This window comes from Nanorana parkeri, unplaced genomic scaffold (genome assembly GCF_000935625.1).
Source record: "Nanorana parkeri isolate BGI_ZX_2015 unplaced genomic scaffold, ASM93562v1 scaffold67, whole genome shotgun sequence".
Taxonomy (NCBI): domain Eukaryota; kingdom Metazoa; phylum Chordata; class Amphibia; order Anura; family Dicroglossidae; genus Nanorana; species Nanorana parkeri.
Window position 1 is genome coordinate 122,854 of NW_017306335.1, and position 16,965 is coordinate 139,818.

The 16,965-nt window shown below is 45.2% G+C and overlaps 2 protein-coding genes across 4 annotated transcripts in view; one reads left to right on the top strand and one right to left on the bottom strand.

Moving 5' to 3' along the window:
- Nucleotides 1-16,965, top strand: part of CACNA2D4 (calcium voltage-gated channel auxiliary subunit alpha2delta 4) — a 169,104-nt gene that overhangs the window by 99,908 nt on the left and 52,231 nt on the right. The window lies entirely within an intron of this gene.
- LRTM2 (leucine rich repeats and transmembrane domains 2) overlaps nt 1-16,965 on the bottom strand; it is a 48,670-nt gene that overhangs the window by 8,959 nt on the left and 22,746 nt on the right. For 2 of the 3 annotated variants that reach the window (XM_018576461.1, XM_018576462.1), the window contains exon 2: nt 11,401-11,530. In XM_018576461.1, coding sequence (XP_018431963.1) covers nt 11,401-11,449 — 49 coding nt within the window. In that variant the 5' untranslated portion in view covers nt 11,450-11,530. The remainder of the gene's footprint in view (nt 1-11,400; nt 11,531-16,965) is intronic. The other variant, XM_018576460.1, reaches the window with a different exon arrangement.

A 16,965-nucleotide genomic window follows, 5' to 3' on the forward strand; every position in this document is an offset into this window, starting at 1 on the left:
TACTCTTGGCTTCATGTAGGATACAGTGTCTTATATGAATAATAATGACCCCAGTCGTGAATGATGCATGAAGATCTTATATACCGGTAATAATGTCTACAACAATCTGTATATAGTCCATGATGCCAGCAGAATGTCAAGTGTTGGGAATCCTTTCATCAAAGACATATATGTATCGATATGTGATATATCACTTCAGTATCCAAAAGTAAATACGTGTTATAACTTTATATGTGCATATTGGAATATTTTGTAAATATTCATCAGGGCAAAACTATAACAAAACCAACTCAAAATATGTAATTCCAAAATGATAATTCTTCTAGCCAACACTAATTTCCATCAGCTGAAGATGTCTCCATAAACTCAAAAGGTGCAGCAGATAACAACATTCTTTCTCAGCCCTGGAGAATTGGTATCTCTGGACAAATGTCCGTATGAATGACAACCTGGGTAATGAACCTCTGACAGGGCACCTATTGAAAGTACGGCCGTACTCATCAAGCACAATATTGAGCTGGATATACTTATTTCTTACAAAGAAGAAGATGCTTCAAACAATTCACAGGTGGAAGATTCACCAACAAGTGCACATATGCGGTATCCAAAGTTCAGTTTCCATTTTCACTTTCCATCATGATAGAACACGGCTGGGATCAACAAGCCAAGGTAGTGGAAACCGGTGTTCGCTGTTTCCCCTACCTTGGCTTGTTGATCCCAGCCGTGTTCTATCATGGAAACTGAACTTTGTTTCACTCTATGGTGGGATCTCCCTAAGGGGAAAAAAAGAGTTTTCATTTAGTAGTTAAAAGGTGACCCCCAAAGTTTAATTTAAACATTTGCGCAGCCCCCTTCCCCAATGTATATATATATAAATAGTTTGTGACTGTGGTGGAACATGAACAATGTAACTGGCTCAGTGTTCTCCGTACAACACTGCAGAATATGTCAGAGCTATGAAACATGTATCATAAAAATAACAATAGTAATCATGTGTGATGGGGACATTAGAGTGTAAGCTCCTCTGGTGCATAGACTGATGTGACTGGCTCAGTGTTCTCTCTAAAGCACTACGGAATATATCAACGCTATGGAAATGCATAATAATGTGTGTGACTGTGCGGGGACATTAGAGTGTAAGCTCATCTGGTGTAGTCTTCTTTGTACAGCAGTGCAGAAAATGTCAGAGCTATATAAATGTATAATAATCATAGCGTGGGAGGGGACATTTAGAGTGTAAGCTCCTCTGGTGGGGGGAATAAAGGGGAAATAAAAGTATAATCCTTTATTTTATCACGCATTATATCCGTTCTGTTGTATCTCTGACATCTCTCTTTAGAGAACCAAAATCTGAATCCTTCTTCTCTTAGCGATTACAATCACTGCCCTCATTCCACATCAGTTCAGCAATATTCTGGGGCTCAAATTCCCGAGCATGGAGAGTCCTTGCAACTTCTTTTTTCCTGCCGTGTACTCAGTGGGTTTTGAAGTTGTTCTATTTTTAAGGCTCTCTGAAGTGGTGAACGAGGCTCCCCAGCAGCAGCACTCAATGCAAACTTAGCTGGAAATGTAATTTTTTTTTTTTATCTCTTAAACTGTCAATGGATAGAAGGCAGCAGAAATCTTTGCTCGTGGCTCTGATCCTCATTAAAAAAATGTAAAGGGAATCAGTCAAACAAGGATTGGTCGGACAGGCAGCAGCCAGGCATTACATAAAGCAATAGTTTTCTATTAAAGCCCAACTCCCGCAAAAACTTGTAAAGCTGAAGTCCAAGCAACACTGCGATCTTCCATCCAACGTTAAAATCCAGCAGCAAGGGACCCCCTGAAAATCACCATTGCTGGTGATTCAGAGTTCTCGCCAGCAGAGCTCCTCAGAGAGATAAGAAACTAGTGGGCAATTCCATGCAAAACTGAAGTACCGCGTCCGGGTGGACTGACTCTATAAAATCAGCGATCTTCACGGTCAGGATATTCTGAGTCGGGGTAATGATAAATCAGTTATGAAATATATTTCTGAATGCAAGTCGGTGAATTAATGAATCTTTCTTATTCAGTCTTCCATGACAGTTGTCTCATTCTCCTGTTATGTCAGCTAATGGAGATTTCTAGCTGGATGGAGCTGGGGGACAATTTATTGGCAATTTATTTATAGAAATATGAGGGTACTGGATGGGAAAGAATTGACATATGTAAAAGAAAAATGATGTGAAAGCTGAACGGCAAGTGACAAGATAAAATATCCATCCATTGAGGCTGAATGGAATTGTATTCAATCATTTTAATCCTGGGCACACCTATCCTCCTGAGCACCTTGACACTGAGGGGGGGCATAAATGTACCTTAGCTGGCCCATTTATGTTTTCTGTCAGAATCTCAATCTATCTCTCTCTTCCTCATTCTCATTCCATATCTTTATCTCATTGTCTCTGCATTTATGTCCCTCCCTCCTAACCTTCTTCTATTCATCTCTTTCTAATTCTGTCCATCCTCCTCTCTCCATCTCTTACTTAATCTCCCTATTCCTATATCTCTCTTTCTCTTCCCCTCCATGTTTCCCATTGTCTGTCCCTCTTCCTAATTCTCCTTTCATCTCTCTCCCCCTTTTGATGTTTCTCTCTCCGTCTCCCTCTTTCCATTTTCCTCTCCATTTCTCAATTTCCCTCTCTCTAGCTCCCTCTCTAGATCTCCTTCTCTTTATCATCCTTTCCCCATCTACATCTCTCCACCTACCTCTGTCCTTCTCCTTCATCTCCTTCTCTCCATCTCCTAGTCTCCATTTCCCTCTCTCCATCTCCTTGGCTCCATTTCCCTCTCTCCATCTCCTTGTCTCCATCTCCCTCTCTCCATCTCCTTGTCTCCATTTCCCTCTTTAGATCTCCTTCTCTCCATCTTACTTTCCCCATCTTCTTCTCTCCATCTACCTCTGTCCATCTCCTTCTCTCTACTTCTCTCCATCTACATTTCCCTCTGTCCATCTCCCTCTCTCCATCTCCTTGTCTTCATCTCCACATCTCCCTTCTCTTCATCCCCTTGCCTCAATTTCCTTTTCTCCATCTCCCTCCTCTCCCTCCCACACACATATGCACTATATATCTCCCTCTCTCAATATTTTTATCTCTTGCTTCACCTCCCTCATCTCTCTCCCTCTCATTCCCTTTCTAACATTACCTATCACTGGTTAAAAATTTGGCACATGATTTTAAATTTAGAACTCTGCAAAAGCCTACGTACAACCCATAAACCCTGTTACCTCCTTTCTGTAACAGTCGACGGTTATGTCTAATGCGGATCTCAGCTGCGGAGTGTGTGTGAAGTGTAATGTTTGGGCTCAGTTTTACCATGCAGCAGAAGAACAGTAAATTGCAGTTTTCTAGTACCAAACTGTGTATAAGCCTTCCAGTCTTTTTGGCTACAGCACAGGTCATGCAGGAGAAGAGCAGGGAGATTTTTGGTGACCGAAAAGACTGTAGCTATCCCGAAGTCACAATGAGGTTGTTTTATTGGGTAATTTCTTTCTTAGGAAGGTGTCCCATACAATGTATGACTATTGGCAGTCTAGTGTTTGCGCTTGCTGAGTCCCTCGTCCTCGGGATAACGGTGTTCTGTGACGGCTCTCATTCTGCAGTGTGATTAATAATGAATTTGTTGTGGAAAAGAGAAACGCGTCGTATTGTTTGGAGGATAAAGCCGGATAGACGGGAGCTGCTTCTAAAATAACAAAAGCTTCTTATTGAGTCAGAGTGATCTCAGGCTGTGTGTCTCCCAAGTTATTCATCCCAGGTCACAACTTACGTTTTTGTGCTGCATTGGCTGCTGCAAAGATACAGTGTGTGAGCCAGTCCACCTTGAACTGGTATTCAGAATCTGGTATATAACCTGATGGCTGCCTCTATCTTTCAGCCAATCCACTGGTAGGATCCTTCTTCCTCCATTACCTTTGCCTTTCTTAGAGTCTCACTCCTGGTGCATTCTCCGGGGCACATCTGGAGGGTATAGCCTCCCAAGGCCTCTGGTACAGGAATCCAATGGAAGACTTTACCTTCCAGCAGTTATCCAAACATAAAACACTACTGATTATCCTGTTCTTCTGAGGCTTCTGAGAGCTACTCTGTGCACAGTTGGCAGCCCTAGTGAAAGGGGTTCACTGGTTTTCGTTTAGGGTTATACAGATCTCTCTTAGATGTCTTGAAAATGGGATAGAGAAAAAATAGCATTCTCGGGTCACAAGGTTTAATGCTTTATCTTCATTGCAGCTTTACATTTGCAAGTGAGTGGGCAGGCAGCTCACTCAGATCATTATTTCTTCTGCCCTCATTTTCAGAGGTTACCAGCAGGAAAAGGTGGAAAAACCTCCAATTTTTATCATTTAAAAACTGTCCTTAATCTCCAGTCGGTGGCTTTGCCTAGACGGAGAATATGTTATCTGTTTGCTGCAGGCAGGATGAAGCATTTCCTCAGTCTCCTCTCCCCCAGTGGTCATTGTAACTTTGTGGCAAGTCACAAGGTGAGAGGCTGCTGCAGGGGCTGATCTGTGTCAGACATTTGTGAACAAAGCCAAGAATTGCACAGACACCAGGATTTACATGACTGTGTCATCTCTGAGCCACCATCTCAGCCCAGGAAGTAGATGGTGACCCTGGATGATGCTTGAACAAAGATGGCTCTGTCCTTCTGGATAGAAAAGCAGATGAAGGCATTGTCAGGGGAAGCACTGTGACCTCTGTGAGAGGTAATAGATACACTGGCACATTCCTGAGCACCCCGCACTTACATATGAACATATATCTAATAACAGGGCCTTTATATATGAGTGCAGCAAATACAGGAGGACTCTGTTGTAGAAGAGGAGTGAGGGCTTTAAGGCAAGGAATAGGAAATAAATCTTTATTCTGATTTCCTGAACATGAGCACTTTAACGGTGCGCTGGGCTGATGGGATTACCAGCAGAACGTCCCTGGAAGTCATTGTTCAACGTTGGCAACTGGGAGACTGGCAGCTGAAAACCGAGCCGTGTATGCGAGAAGCGAGCTCTCCCCTCTCCCTTGCATTATCCCCTTAACCCTTTCGCTGCCAAGGACGTATGGCATACGGACCTACAAAAGTGCTTCACACAAATCAGGAACCGGAGACATGGAGGACGGCTCCTCCGGGGGGGCAAAGCGTGTCCCGCCGCGAGTCCCACTGCTCACTCTATGCCTCAGGAGAGCACACGTGTGAGTGGGCTACTGGTGGGATAGCTGGATGTCATTTCACTGTGAAGTTGAATCCAGATGCCTGAGCTGTGTGTACGCAGAGCAATGTGTTGGGTCTGTGTCACTTTAAAGCTGAACTGCAGGAAAACAGCTAAATATATATATATATGGGAGCTGTCATTCCTGCCAAAGCAAAGTCAGGAGACCTGACTTTTCTCTGCTGCCATTCAGTAACACTTACAAGTCTTGAAATTGCTTACAAAGGATGCTGCTCCTTTATGTTTAAAAGTTTGACACAAATTCACAAAAGGGTGAAGAGTTTGGAGAAGGCAGGAGGAGAAGTGAACAATCTAGGACAACATAGCTGATTTGGAAAGATTCTCCAATTCAGCTCACTTTCCAGGTCAGCTATGTTATCCTAGATTGTTCACTTCTCCTCCTGCCTTCTCCAAACTCTTCACCCTTTAGTGAATAGCCCTGTTAGTTTCTTTTAGAGTCAGCTAGCATTGACCCTGATATCCTTTTTTAGGGTGGCTCCTTTCCCCTGTAGGGCTTTATGGAGCCACCCTTGTGTGTGCTAGTAACCTGTGTGTTAGGTTACTAGAAAGGCAATCCACTCCCTTCCCTCTGCTCCTCACTCCTCCTTCCTTCCTTCCTTCCTTCCTTATCTAGCTAGTAAATGGACAACTGCTGCAGACAACTCTGTCCCTTGTGATCTTGTACTGGACAGGAAGTTAACATTCTTTTGTTTACATTCAGCTTGTCTGCAGTCTGCACTAATTTATTATCTTCTCCAGACCAGAACTGAAAACAAGGAAGGCATGATGGAAGGCATCCCTTTTAGATGTGCATTTTGCTTTGCACAGTTGACTGGCTGCTCTCAGATGGGACTGTCAGGGCTTAGCTTAAGGGGCTGCTTTCTTGCAGCGGTTTGTGATCTGTATCTCCAGTGATTACAAAAGTGCAGAAATCATAATTAATGGCTCCAAGCTCTTACAACATTAGGGCTTGTTCACACCAAATCCGGACCAGAGAGTTCACACCAAATCCGGACCAGAGAGTTTCTGCAGATGCAGTGCAGTGTGTTTTGCAGCGTTCCGGGCCATTTTTTTTTTTTTAGCCTAAAATGGGCTTTTAGTGCGTTCCAGGGTGTTTGCATGCATTTTTGATGCGTTTGGAAGCGTTTCGGTGTGTTCCACGCCGAAACGCTGTGCGGTGAACTAGAGCCCAAAATACCATTGGAAAACATTGGATTCAGTTTTGATGCGTTCTGTTACTGCTCGGCATCTGCTCCGCACTTTGTGTGAACAAGTCCTAAACCAACGGGTACAGAGGGAAGAAACTGTCTTTGTTGTCAGTCCTTGCTTGCAGTCATGTTGCACTCTACACTGTTCAGTGTAGACTGCAGACAGGTCGGGTCTAGATCAGTGACGTGCGTTACCTCTTGCGAGGGGTGATGCTGCCTGAAGCCCCGCCCCCTGCCTGATGAAGCCCCGCCTCATCTGACAAAACCCCGCCCCAACCCATCCCCAAACTAGTGTAAAGTAGCAAGGGAGAAAACAGGGAGGAGCCTCCCTGTCCCTCACTTGCTCCTCTCTGCTGAGGCGCTCCGTCCATGACAGGTTACACAGTGGGGAGGATTTCCCTTCTGTGTAACCTATTAGATGACGATCTGAATGGAGATAAAGCTGTCAGCTTCAGACATGAAGCTGACAGCTTTTTCCTCCATAATTCTAGGTGAGGCTCTGCCTCCCCTGACCGCATGTCCCTGGTCTACATCCATTGCTTCTGAGGCACAGAATTGGAAGAAGCATGCAGCAAATACTAGTTGGAGAGGAATCTTAAAGAAGGACTCCAGAAATGTACAAAGTTAACCCTTGCAGTGGGGCTGTCCCCATTAATGCTTGTTCTAAGTCACAAACTCAAAATATTGAAGACCTTTCATCAGCACACAGCCAGGCAAATAGCACTCTCAGAAGATAAGGTCGGCAATGGCATTCCCCATATTGTACTCATGACAGATCTCCTCTAGTCATTTACAAGTACAGCAGCCCCGTTAAAGGCTGAACCACAAAGGCCGTTTTAATGCCAACTGATGTTAATCAATCTCAGTTGGTTTGAAGGAGTCAAACCTCTCGGTAGCCTGAGATTGGAATGGCCCGTGCAGTATAGCCCAGCATAGCCCCGAGGCCACAGGTTGCGCAACTTTTATACGCAGAGGCCGCTGGATTCTTTGGCTGTGAATTTTCTATTCAGCTTCAAAGTGTCTGCAGTGAGATGTATAAATCTTTTATAAGATAAACGATCGGCTGTTTTCTCTTTGCGCTTTGTCTTCCCTCCGGGCCGTTGATAAATGGATCTGACTTGAGAGAGACAGATACAGAGAGGAAACCGATTCCATAAACCGTTTACAATGTGGAATCCATCTCCAATCAATTTTGACTGGCCCGATCAGTTCTTGTCTGTAGCCTGTCATGGTTATATGTGCCGTAGAGGCAGCAAACATGTAAGCTTGGCCAATACTGCAACTTGACAGTTAAGTAAGAACAAAAGGAAATAGGAAATTATGTGTCTCTGGCTATTATGTCACAGTATAGATTTATTGTACATCTTAATATTGTACTTAAAAGTGCAACTACAGGCGTAGCAGTTTATACATCTGCTATGGGGCCCAAGGCCAATGGGGAGGGGGGAGGCCGTGGCTGACTATTTATAATGCTACTTTCAGGGACTCCAAGAGTTGTGTGGACCATGGAGTCAGAGCCGTAGCTAGCTCCTTTTGCGCCCGAGGCAACAGAAAATGGTGCCCCCTGACAGACGTGTGCAGTATGTGACGTCATGTGCCCCGCTTCCAGTAAGGAGTCTTTGCACATGTCACTTGTGTGTGGATGTTTTTGTTTTTTTTACTGTTGGGGGGGCTTTGGGGAATTATTAGGGATCTAAACAGACCCCTGATATTTCCCTTTTGAAATAGAAAAAGAGATTGAGGACACAGAGTCCTCTGCCCATACAGCGGGGGAGAGCAGCGTGGATCCGAGGAGAAGCTGGAGCCTGTGCCGCTCCTCTTCTCACTGCCGAGCCCCAGCTGTGTTTGCCGCCTGGCGCCCCTGTTGCCTATGGCGCCCTGTGCTCGCCATGGCAACAGGGGAGAGGGGGCGCAGCCAGGCCTGTCTTGGTTGCGCCCCCTCTCAGCTGTGCCTGAGGCGAGTGCCTCACACGCCCCATGGGAGCTACAGCCCTGCATGGAGTAATCTATTCTGATTACCTGGCTACAACTTGCCAGTGTTCAATTGCAGGGGCCATAGCATTTGTACAGGTGTACCCACCCACCTATAAACAGACCCCTGATATTTCCCTTATAAAATAGAAAAAGTGATCAGGGACCTAAAGCCATTCTCAATTTGGAGATAGTAAATATTTACTATCAACCCAGTCATGAATGGACAGGAAACCTCTATACTGAGCTACTTCCTGTTTATTCATGAACAGATAGTAAATATTCATAAATGAACAGAAAGTGATGTATGGCACTTCCTGTTCATTCATAACTGGGGACATAGTAAACACTCCTTAGTTATTTACAGAGTGATCAGTACTGATCGCTCAGTGGTTGGGCTCTGCTCTTAATTCTGACTGCTGCGCCCCCTCCTGCCTGTCAACGGTGCTGAGGTCTCCTCCCCACACAACCCTGCTCGTCCTCCTGACAGCTTCTCTCCTCCCTGCTGGGCGCCGGCAGCTGGACTGGCTCTGTGACCCCTCCGATCCCCGCAGCCTCTGCCGACAAAGGGGGGGGGCAGAGCAGCGGAGATCGGAGGAGACACAGACTGAAGCTTGCAGGCGGTGCCCAATGAGGAGGGGAGAAGCCGGGGATTCACCACATTTTTGCCCATTTTTGGCACTATTGGCAAAATAGTACCGCCCAGATCCTGGCAACTGGGCAGGATGCTGGACAAATGTTCTGTTCAACAGTTAAAGTGCGCCAACACCACCCCCGCCGCCCCCCAAATCAGGTGAAGAAAAGTGTAGGAATGCCCCTGCTTGCTCAGATGGCTCAAAAAAGATTAACAAGAGAGCTGAAATTCCTTTCCTGGAGAACATGCTGCTCCAGGCTCCCTCTGGTCATATGGCCAAAACCCAAGCCCTTTGGTCGCATGATTTCCTCAAAGGCGAAACACCATCCAGGCTGAACTCTTAATTCTCCATTTTAAAGTTTTTAGGCATTTGGTCATGTGATCAGCACTGGAAAGATCCCATACTTATGATTTCCAGAAGAAAGGAAATTATTTCAGCTCTTCCATTTCTCTTTAGTTATCCATTCCAGGAAGATTGTCAACAGAGCTTTACATTGAGAGTGTTAACATAATTCATCTGGAAAACTGGTTCTTCTTTTTCCTTGGTGTTCAGGGGCATTTGGCAATTTGCCAGATATATTTACATTCTAATTAAAGTCGCACAACATTTCTGAAAAAAAGAAATTGCTGTAATGATTTTGTTGGATTATCGAAGTTTATTTCACAAACTCGCTCGTTGTCGCTTTGTTTTCTTTTAGTAGCTTCCTGAAAAATGTGTGTATCTGAGGTCACATTGCTGGACACATATTCTCTCTAATGCCTTGCTGCACCAGAATAACAAGTTCTCGCATATTTCTCTTTAAATCGAACAAAGCACGATACTCTTTTTTTTAAAGTTGAGTAGTTGTTGTTATCTGTGGGATGGTGCTTAGAACCATTATTAGGAAAGATGAGAAGAACAATAGAGAAGATGAATCTGTTTCTCATCTGTAATTCCCTGGTGGTGATGGAATGAGGAGACAAACTGTACTTAAAAGATAAAGATGCCTCGGTAATGGAATAATACCCCTAGACGCTCACTGCAGAGGGCTGATATGCTCCCTGCTGAGCCAAAGCTAGAGCTCTCCAATCAACAGGGAGCATGAGGTGTTCTGATTGCAGAGCTGTATGCCTTGACTCATCAGGAGGGTGTCAGTGAGACCACTGCTTCCACACGAAGAGCAAGGGTCCTTCTCTGCAACATGCTGGCAGGACTAAGGCTTTTCTACTGTACTGTAGCTGCTTTCTATAGAAAACAAACTGTGCACACCCAGGAACTCAGCACAGAGATGGTGAGAATCCCTCTTTATGGGTATAGCAGGAGTGCATACCCAGGAACTCAGTGCAAAGAGGGTCGGAACCCCTCATAATGGGCACTGCGGGTGTGCAGATCTGAGAACTCAATGGAGGGATGGTGCAAACCCATCATAATGGGCACAGTGGGTGTGCAGACCAGGGAACTCAGTGCAGGGATGGTTGGAACCCCTCATAATGGGCATTGCAGGTGTGCAGACCCAGAAAATCATTACAGGGATGGTGGGAATCCCACTTAATGGGTACAGCAGGTGTACAGACCAAGGCACACAGCACAAGGATGGTGAGGAATTCCCTATAATGAGCACAGCAGGTGTACAGACTGAGGAAATCAGTGCAGGGATGGTTGGAGCTCCTCATAATGGGCACAGCAGGTGTACAAATCGAGAAACAGCGCAGGGATTAAGGCAACCCCTCTTGATGGGCACAGCAGGTGTGCAAACCCAGGAACTTAGTGCAGAGATGGTGGGAATCCCATATAATGGGCACAGCAGGTGTAAAAAACCAGGAATGTAGCACAGAGATGTAGGAACATCCTCATAATGGCCACATCAGGTGTTCAGACCCAGGAACTCAGCATAGGGATGTCGGGAGACCCTCACATTAGACACAACAGATGTGCAGACCCAGGAACTCAGCACAGGGATGTCGGGAGACCCTCACATTAGACACAACAGATGTGCAGACCCAGGAACTCAGCACAGAGATGTCGGGAGACCCTCACATTAGACACAACAGATGTGCAGACCCAGGAACTCAGCACAGAGATGTCGGGAGACCCTCACAATAGACACAACAGATGTGCAAACCCAGGAACTCAGCACAGAAGTTCCACTAATAGAATTCCACTAATCAGACTTTTGTAAACTTTCCGGCATGTACCAAACACTGGACAGTTAGCTGGTGGAATGCCTATTTAGTGTGTGTGACCATTATAAATTGTATTGTACTCAAAAAGGACAAGAAGCACCTGCACAGTATTACCACCTAATGGAGTTCAGCTCCAGCAAATATCTAACACAATGTAACAAATGTGAGATTACAAATATTCCTTTACTTACGCGATCCCTGCGCCCATCCAGAGGAGAAGGGCCAGCTTGGTTCCCGCATCCTGCTGTCACGCACTCTGATCGCTGGGGGTCTCCACTTTACATTGGTTGGTCTGTGGTGGACAGTGCTGGCTGGAGTCTGCAGGGATAAAAGCAGAGATCACAGTCAGTGTATGGGGACACAGTATAGAGCGATGGACTGTCAGTGTGTGCACAAAACCCAACCCCATCCTCCCGTGCTCCACCCTCAGCATGCCATTCATTATACCTTGACTCGGCCAGTGTTGTGTTTCTGGGTCTTTGTACTTGGATTGCACTCCGCGTGTACATTACATGCAATGTTTCTCATGCTGCGCTTTGTTCTATGTTTGATTAGATCAGGTTTCCGGGACCAAGATTTTGACAGTGCTGCGATTATTTTTTATTTTATACTCAATAGGATATTTAAACCCAAAAATAAAAATGTCATATATTGCAGCTTATCAGTCCTTAAATGTGGTGGCTGCATTCGTTTTCCTTTTTTTCAGCCTAAGTACAGAAAGATAAATCTTGATCCTGCTAGAAATCCAAAGTCCTGGATTGTAACTTCTTGAGCTGTGAAGGGAAATCTTAAGCAATGATGATTGGCTTTCGCAGCTATCTTCTTTGATCGACACCAGGGGTGGGCAACCTCGGCACTCCAGCTGTTGTGAAACTACTGCTGGGCGCCACCATCTTGGATGTGATGTCAGGAGACTCACATCTCAGACTGGTCGCTCAGGTGACACTCTATAGCACTCTATAGTCAGACTTCTGGCCCTCCAGCTGTGGTGAAACTACAAGTCCCATGAGGCATTGCAAGACTCTGATAGCCACAGGCATGACTCCTAGAGGCAGATGCATGATGGGACTTACCATAGTTCGCTTTCCAAGGTTGCCTACCCCTGATCTACAGAATACCTCCTCTCTATGTAATGGGGTGGGGGTGGGGGTAGGAGGTGTTTGTAGTACAAATCAGGAGACTAGCCTAGGGTGACAACACTGCTCTTCCATTGATAATGTGCGGTGAGTGAGTGTTGTCACCCTAGGACAGAAAGTCTGTTACTGCCGGGATCATCAGGAGAATATATAGGGGTAAAAAACCTGTAGCCACCTCAACTAGTAAACAGAAATATATTAATTTTTTGTTTTGGGCTCCTAGATGCACTTTCATTTTCTACTACAGTCCTCTGATTGTCTGTTTTTTCAGTCTGCTTTGAAATCCAATCAGACATTCTTATCCCATTTGATCTGGAAAAAACAGCGGTGCATGCATTGTGGTCATAAAATGATTTTGTCACAAATACTGATTTAAAGTGGAAATAAACTTTCATTGATATCTAATGCAGGGGCAGGCAACCACTCAAGCTGCTGTTGAACTTCAACTCCCATGAGGCATTGCAAGACTCTGACAGCCATAGGCATGACTCTCTCAGACAGACAGAACTAAAACTCCCATGAGGCATTGCAAGACTCTGACAGCCATAGGCATGACTCTCTCAGACAGATATTATGTAAGAATTACATTGGCTAATTTTTCATCTGAAAGGTTTATTTAAACTTTAAATGATAAGTAAATGAAATGTGAGATTGTAGTCCCCCCCGGGAGTGAGCTTGGATTGGTGACTACTATTGGTACACACACCGGGACCATGGGGAACAAAAGTAGTCACCCTCCAGAAGGAAGGACAGTGTCAGCACCAATTCAGAGATGATTTGAGGATCTACAGCCGAGTGATATACAAATAAGAGACATTTATGTTAATAGTTAAGGTACTTGAATACATTTTTAAGATTTAACTCTGGAGTTTAGTAAACTTTAAACTATAATATAATTCTAACAAACTGTTACGTCCCCGGCTACATGATGAAGACGGCTTTAGGGGTCAGCCTTTTGCTTCTGTGGGGCGCTGCTGTCACTTGTGTTGGAGGTGACAGGTTCTCTTTAAAGGAGAATTATGAGGTGAGTGCTTTTCACTCACCTCATAGTTCTAGCCGACCTGTGACAATGAGACGGTCACAGGTCGGCTCAGTAGATCGGGAGGTGAGCGAACACATACCGGCATTCACTCACCTCTCGATCCTGTCACGGCTCTCTGCCGTGACAGGGGAGGGGCTGGGTCCGCCCCTCCCCGCTCCGATCCGCCAGCGCTGACTGGCGGAACGAACGGGGGAGGGGGCGGGTACAGCTGGCTCTGCCTCTAGATAGGCAGAGCCAGCTGTCAGTCACGCAGCTGGGCGGATCCAGACATAATTGTCGGGATCCGCTTCAGCTGCAGCGTCTCAGTATACCATGAGCTACAGCTGGCGGTATACTGAGCCTAGGGTGATGGGAGGACGCTAGTTTGTGTCCTCCCGTTACCCTAAGGAGAACTATGGGGAAAAGCCTTAACCCCATAGTTCTCCTTTAAGATGTTATGTCATCGGCTTTTTGTGAAAGTCCTCAATCCCCACACAAGATGCTCTAATATAAAAATATGGCCCGCACCACAAATCTGGGATTATCGGATGACTGGCAGGCTGCAAGCAGATTGTGGCAGACCTCCGGTTTACCCGTTGTCTGCCAGCCTGCGGGTAGGATAGCCTGAGGATATTCATGAGATCGCCGGGCAGAACCCAAAATCCTTTCATAAATATGTAAAATGTAAATATGTGTCTGCTTTATGTTTATGAATGAAGAAAACAAAAATGTTCTCCAAAAATGTCCTTCTAGTCGACGGCAAGACACCGCACACAGTATCAGAGGGTCAGTGAAGGTCCTTCTGCAGCTCGCAGTCTGTAAGAATCAGGGCAGAGGGACGCAACGTGCGCTCAGTGGCAATTCTTATTCTGAGTGAACTTGTCCTTTATTGCTTTAATAGGTGGTCAATACATCTACTGTATGACTGCGAAGGCTTTCTGGGACTTGTAGTTCCTCTGTGAAATCTCAACTATTTCCCTGGACCTCATTAGTCAATTTATTGGCGTTGTAAAATAGGACAATGGGACGTTGCTTTAGGCTTTGCACCTATGAGTGATGGGTCTAGCACACATGTGGTTCTCTGCTTGTGTTGCTGTCCTGACAAGGGGACCCGCTGGTGTCCCAATAGACCAGCAGCTTCCGGCGCGGCCTATACACAGCAGTCACTGTGGTAGTGAGCCATTCACCCCAGTTTTTGGGGGAAGTCGTAAGGTAAGATTTTGACTACACAGTCCAAGGGCCATAATTTTGAGATGGGAGGCACATCCTCGCTGCCCCAGTTATAAGGCATTCATCTCAGGTAGAACAAAGCCATCCTGACAAGATTTATTCCTCTAATAAGAATGAATGAAATGGAGTGTTGGGTGCAGTTGGCACTAAATGGCTCCAGATGACGAGTGAAGCTCCTTTAAACTATTCTGGATCCGTACCTCATGCTAATAAAAGGCCTCTCATGACGCTGGATATTGAGGAACAGAGAAACCCGAAGGCTAAACCTAATCCTAACCCTGGCACTAAACGTAATCCTTTGTTTATCAACAAACACCATGTGATCCCCATGTCTGCTTTGTCATTGTGATCACATGACTTTGTTGATAAAGGGGTATGGCTAGTTTTAGGATTAGGCTAAGTGTTAGGTTTACTATTAGTGTTAGGATTAGGGTTAATATTAGGGTTAGTATAGAGTTAGGCTAAGTGTTAGGGTATGCATTAGGGTTAGTGTTAGGATAAAATTTAGGGATTTCCTTAAGGGTTAGTGATAGGATTAGAGTTAGTGTTAAGGTTAGGGCTATTTTAGGGTTAGAAAAAGTGTTAGAGTTAGCATTAGGGTTAGTGTTAGGATTAGGGTCAATGTCAAGGTTAGGCTTAGTGTTAGGGTTAGCATTAGGGTTAGTGGTAGTGTTAGGCTAAGTGTTTGGGTTAGCATTAGGGTGTTAGGATTAATGTTAAGGTTAGAGTTAGGCTAAGTGGTAGGGTTAGCATTAAAGTTAGTGTTTGGATAACATTTGGAGATTACCTTAGAGTTAGTGTTAAATAAAAGGTTATTTTAAGGTTAGGCTAAGTGTTAGGGTTAGCAGTAGGGTTACAACTAGGGTTAGCGCTAGGATTAGGTTTAGTGTTATGGTTAGGTTTAACTTAGAGTTAGGCTAAGTGTCATGGTAGGGTTAGTGTTAGGATCAGGGTTAGTGTTAAGGTTAGGCTAAGTGTTAGGGTTAGCAGTAGGATTAGTGTTGGGATTAGGGTTAGTATTAAGGTTGGGGTTAGGCCAAGTGTTAGGTTTAGCAGTAGGATTGGTGTTAGTATTAGGGTAGTGTTAAGGTTAGTTTAGGGCTAGGCTAAGTTTTAGGGTTAGCAGTAGGATTAGTGTTAGGATCAGGGTTAGTGTTAAGGTTAGGGTTAGACTAAGTGTTAGGGTTAGCAGTAGGATTAGTGTTAGGGTCAGGGTTAGTGTTAAGTTAGGGTTAGTTTAGGGTTAGGCTAAGTGTTCGGGTTAGGATGAGATTTACTGTTTGCCTATTGGTAAGTGTTAACATTAGAGTTAGTGAAGCCTTTGCTCCCCATAGCAGTGCTGATCAGTTACTCACATGGCTTTGTTAGAAGTTCATCGGTATTCACTAAGGAACATGGCCACATACACAAGCTCCCTCCCCTACAATGACACGATGTATCTCTCACTCGGCGTGAATGGAGTAAACCGAAGGCCGTTCCTCTCTACTTTCCTACTCGGGGAAATCTGGTCTCTGGAGATATAAACTGGTAGTGGCTTGCCAAGTACGGACCCAACACTGGAACATCTTGAAGGGGAATTCTAATCTCTGTAAATGTTGTAGATTATTATGTTAATGTGATTGCTTTAATGGTAAGGTAAACCCAGGATCTATTTTACGGCATGTTTGGCATCATGTACACAATTTTCCATAAGCAAATCATTTTTTGTGAATCCGTTGCCCAGTTTCATCCCTGGATCCCTGTATGTAAACCCAAACAAGGAACTTCTCTTATTTGCTGCCTTTTGGTCTATTAACTATGCCATTGAAAGCATTTCTCTATATCTGCTCGATAAGTGCAAAAACTACCTGTTGATCCTGCCAGAAATCCTGTGAGCTGTCTGCTCTGCACTCTTTTCATTGACAGTGTTCTCAGCTATCTCTGTGAACTGCAAAACACCTCCCCGCTGTGTTATAGAGAGGGGGAGGTGTTCTGCAGTCCTGTCCTAGGGTGTGTGGTTAGTAGTTAGCACATCTGTTGATATAGATCTGTCCAGAGCAGTTTGGAGTACAGGAGATGGGAAGGATTTGATTTTAGGATCAATAAGGGGCTATACGACCTTACCCCAGTTTTGCTCACATGGGTGCTCAAGACGCCCGATCGCTGAGTCCTCCTGGATTCTTCTCCTGCATTTTCATCCTCTGCTCTGGCGGTGTCACTTCTGTCCCCTCTCCTCCCTCCGTCACATTATCATTGCTGCTGCACAAGACAGGAAACAGCTGATTTGAGGTCACTGCGAAACCCACGTTGGTTTAGGGGCTCGCAGATCGCCAGTGCCCTGGCTACATATGCTTCGGGTCTGGCCGCCCCCTCGCCTGCCACCCCCCCCC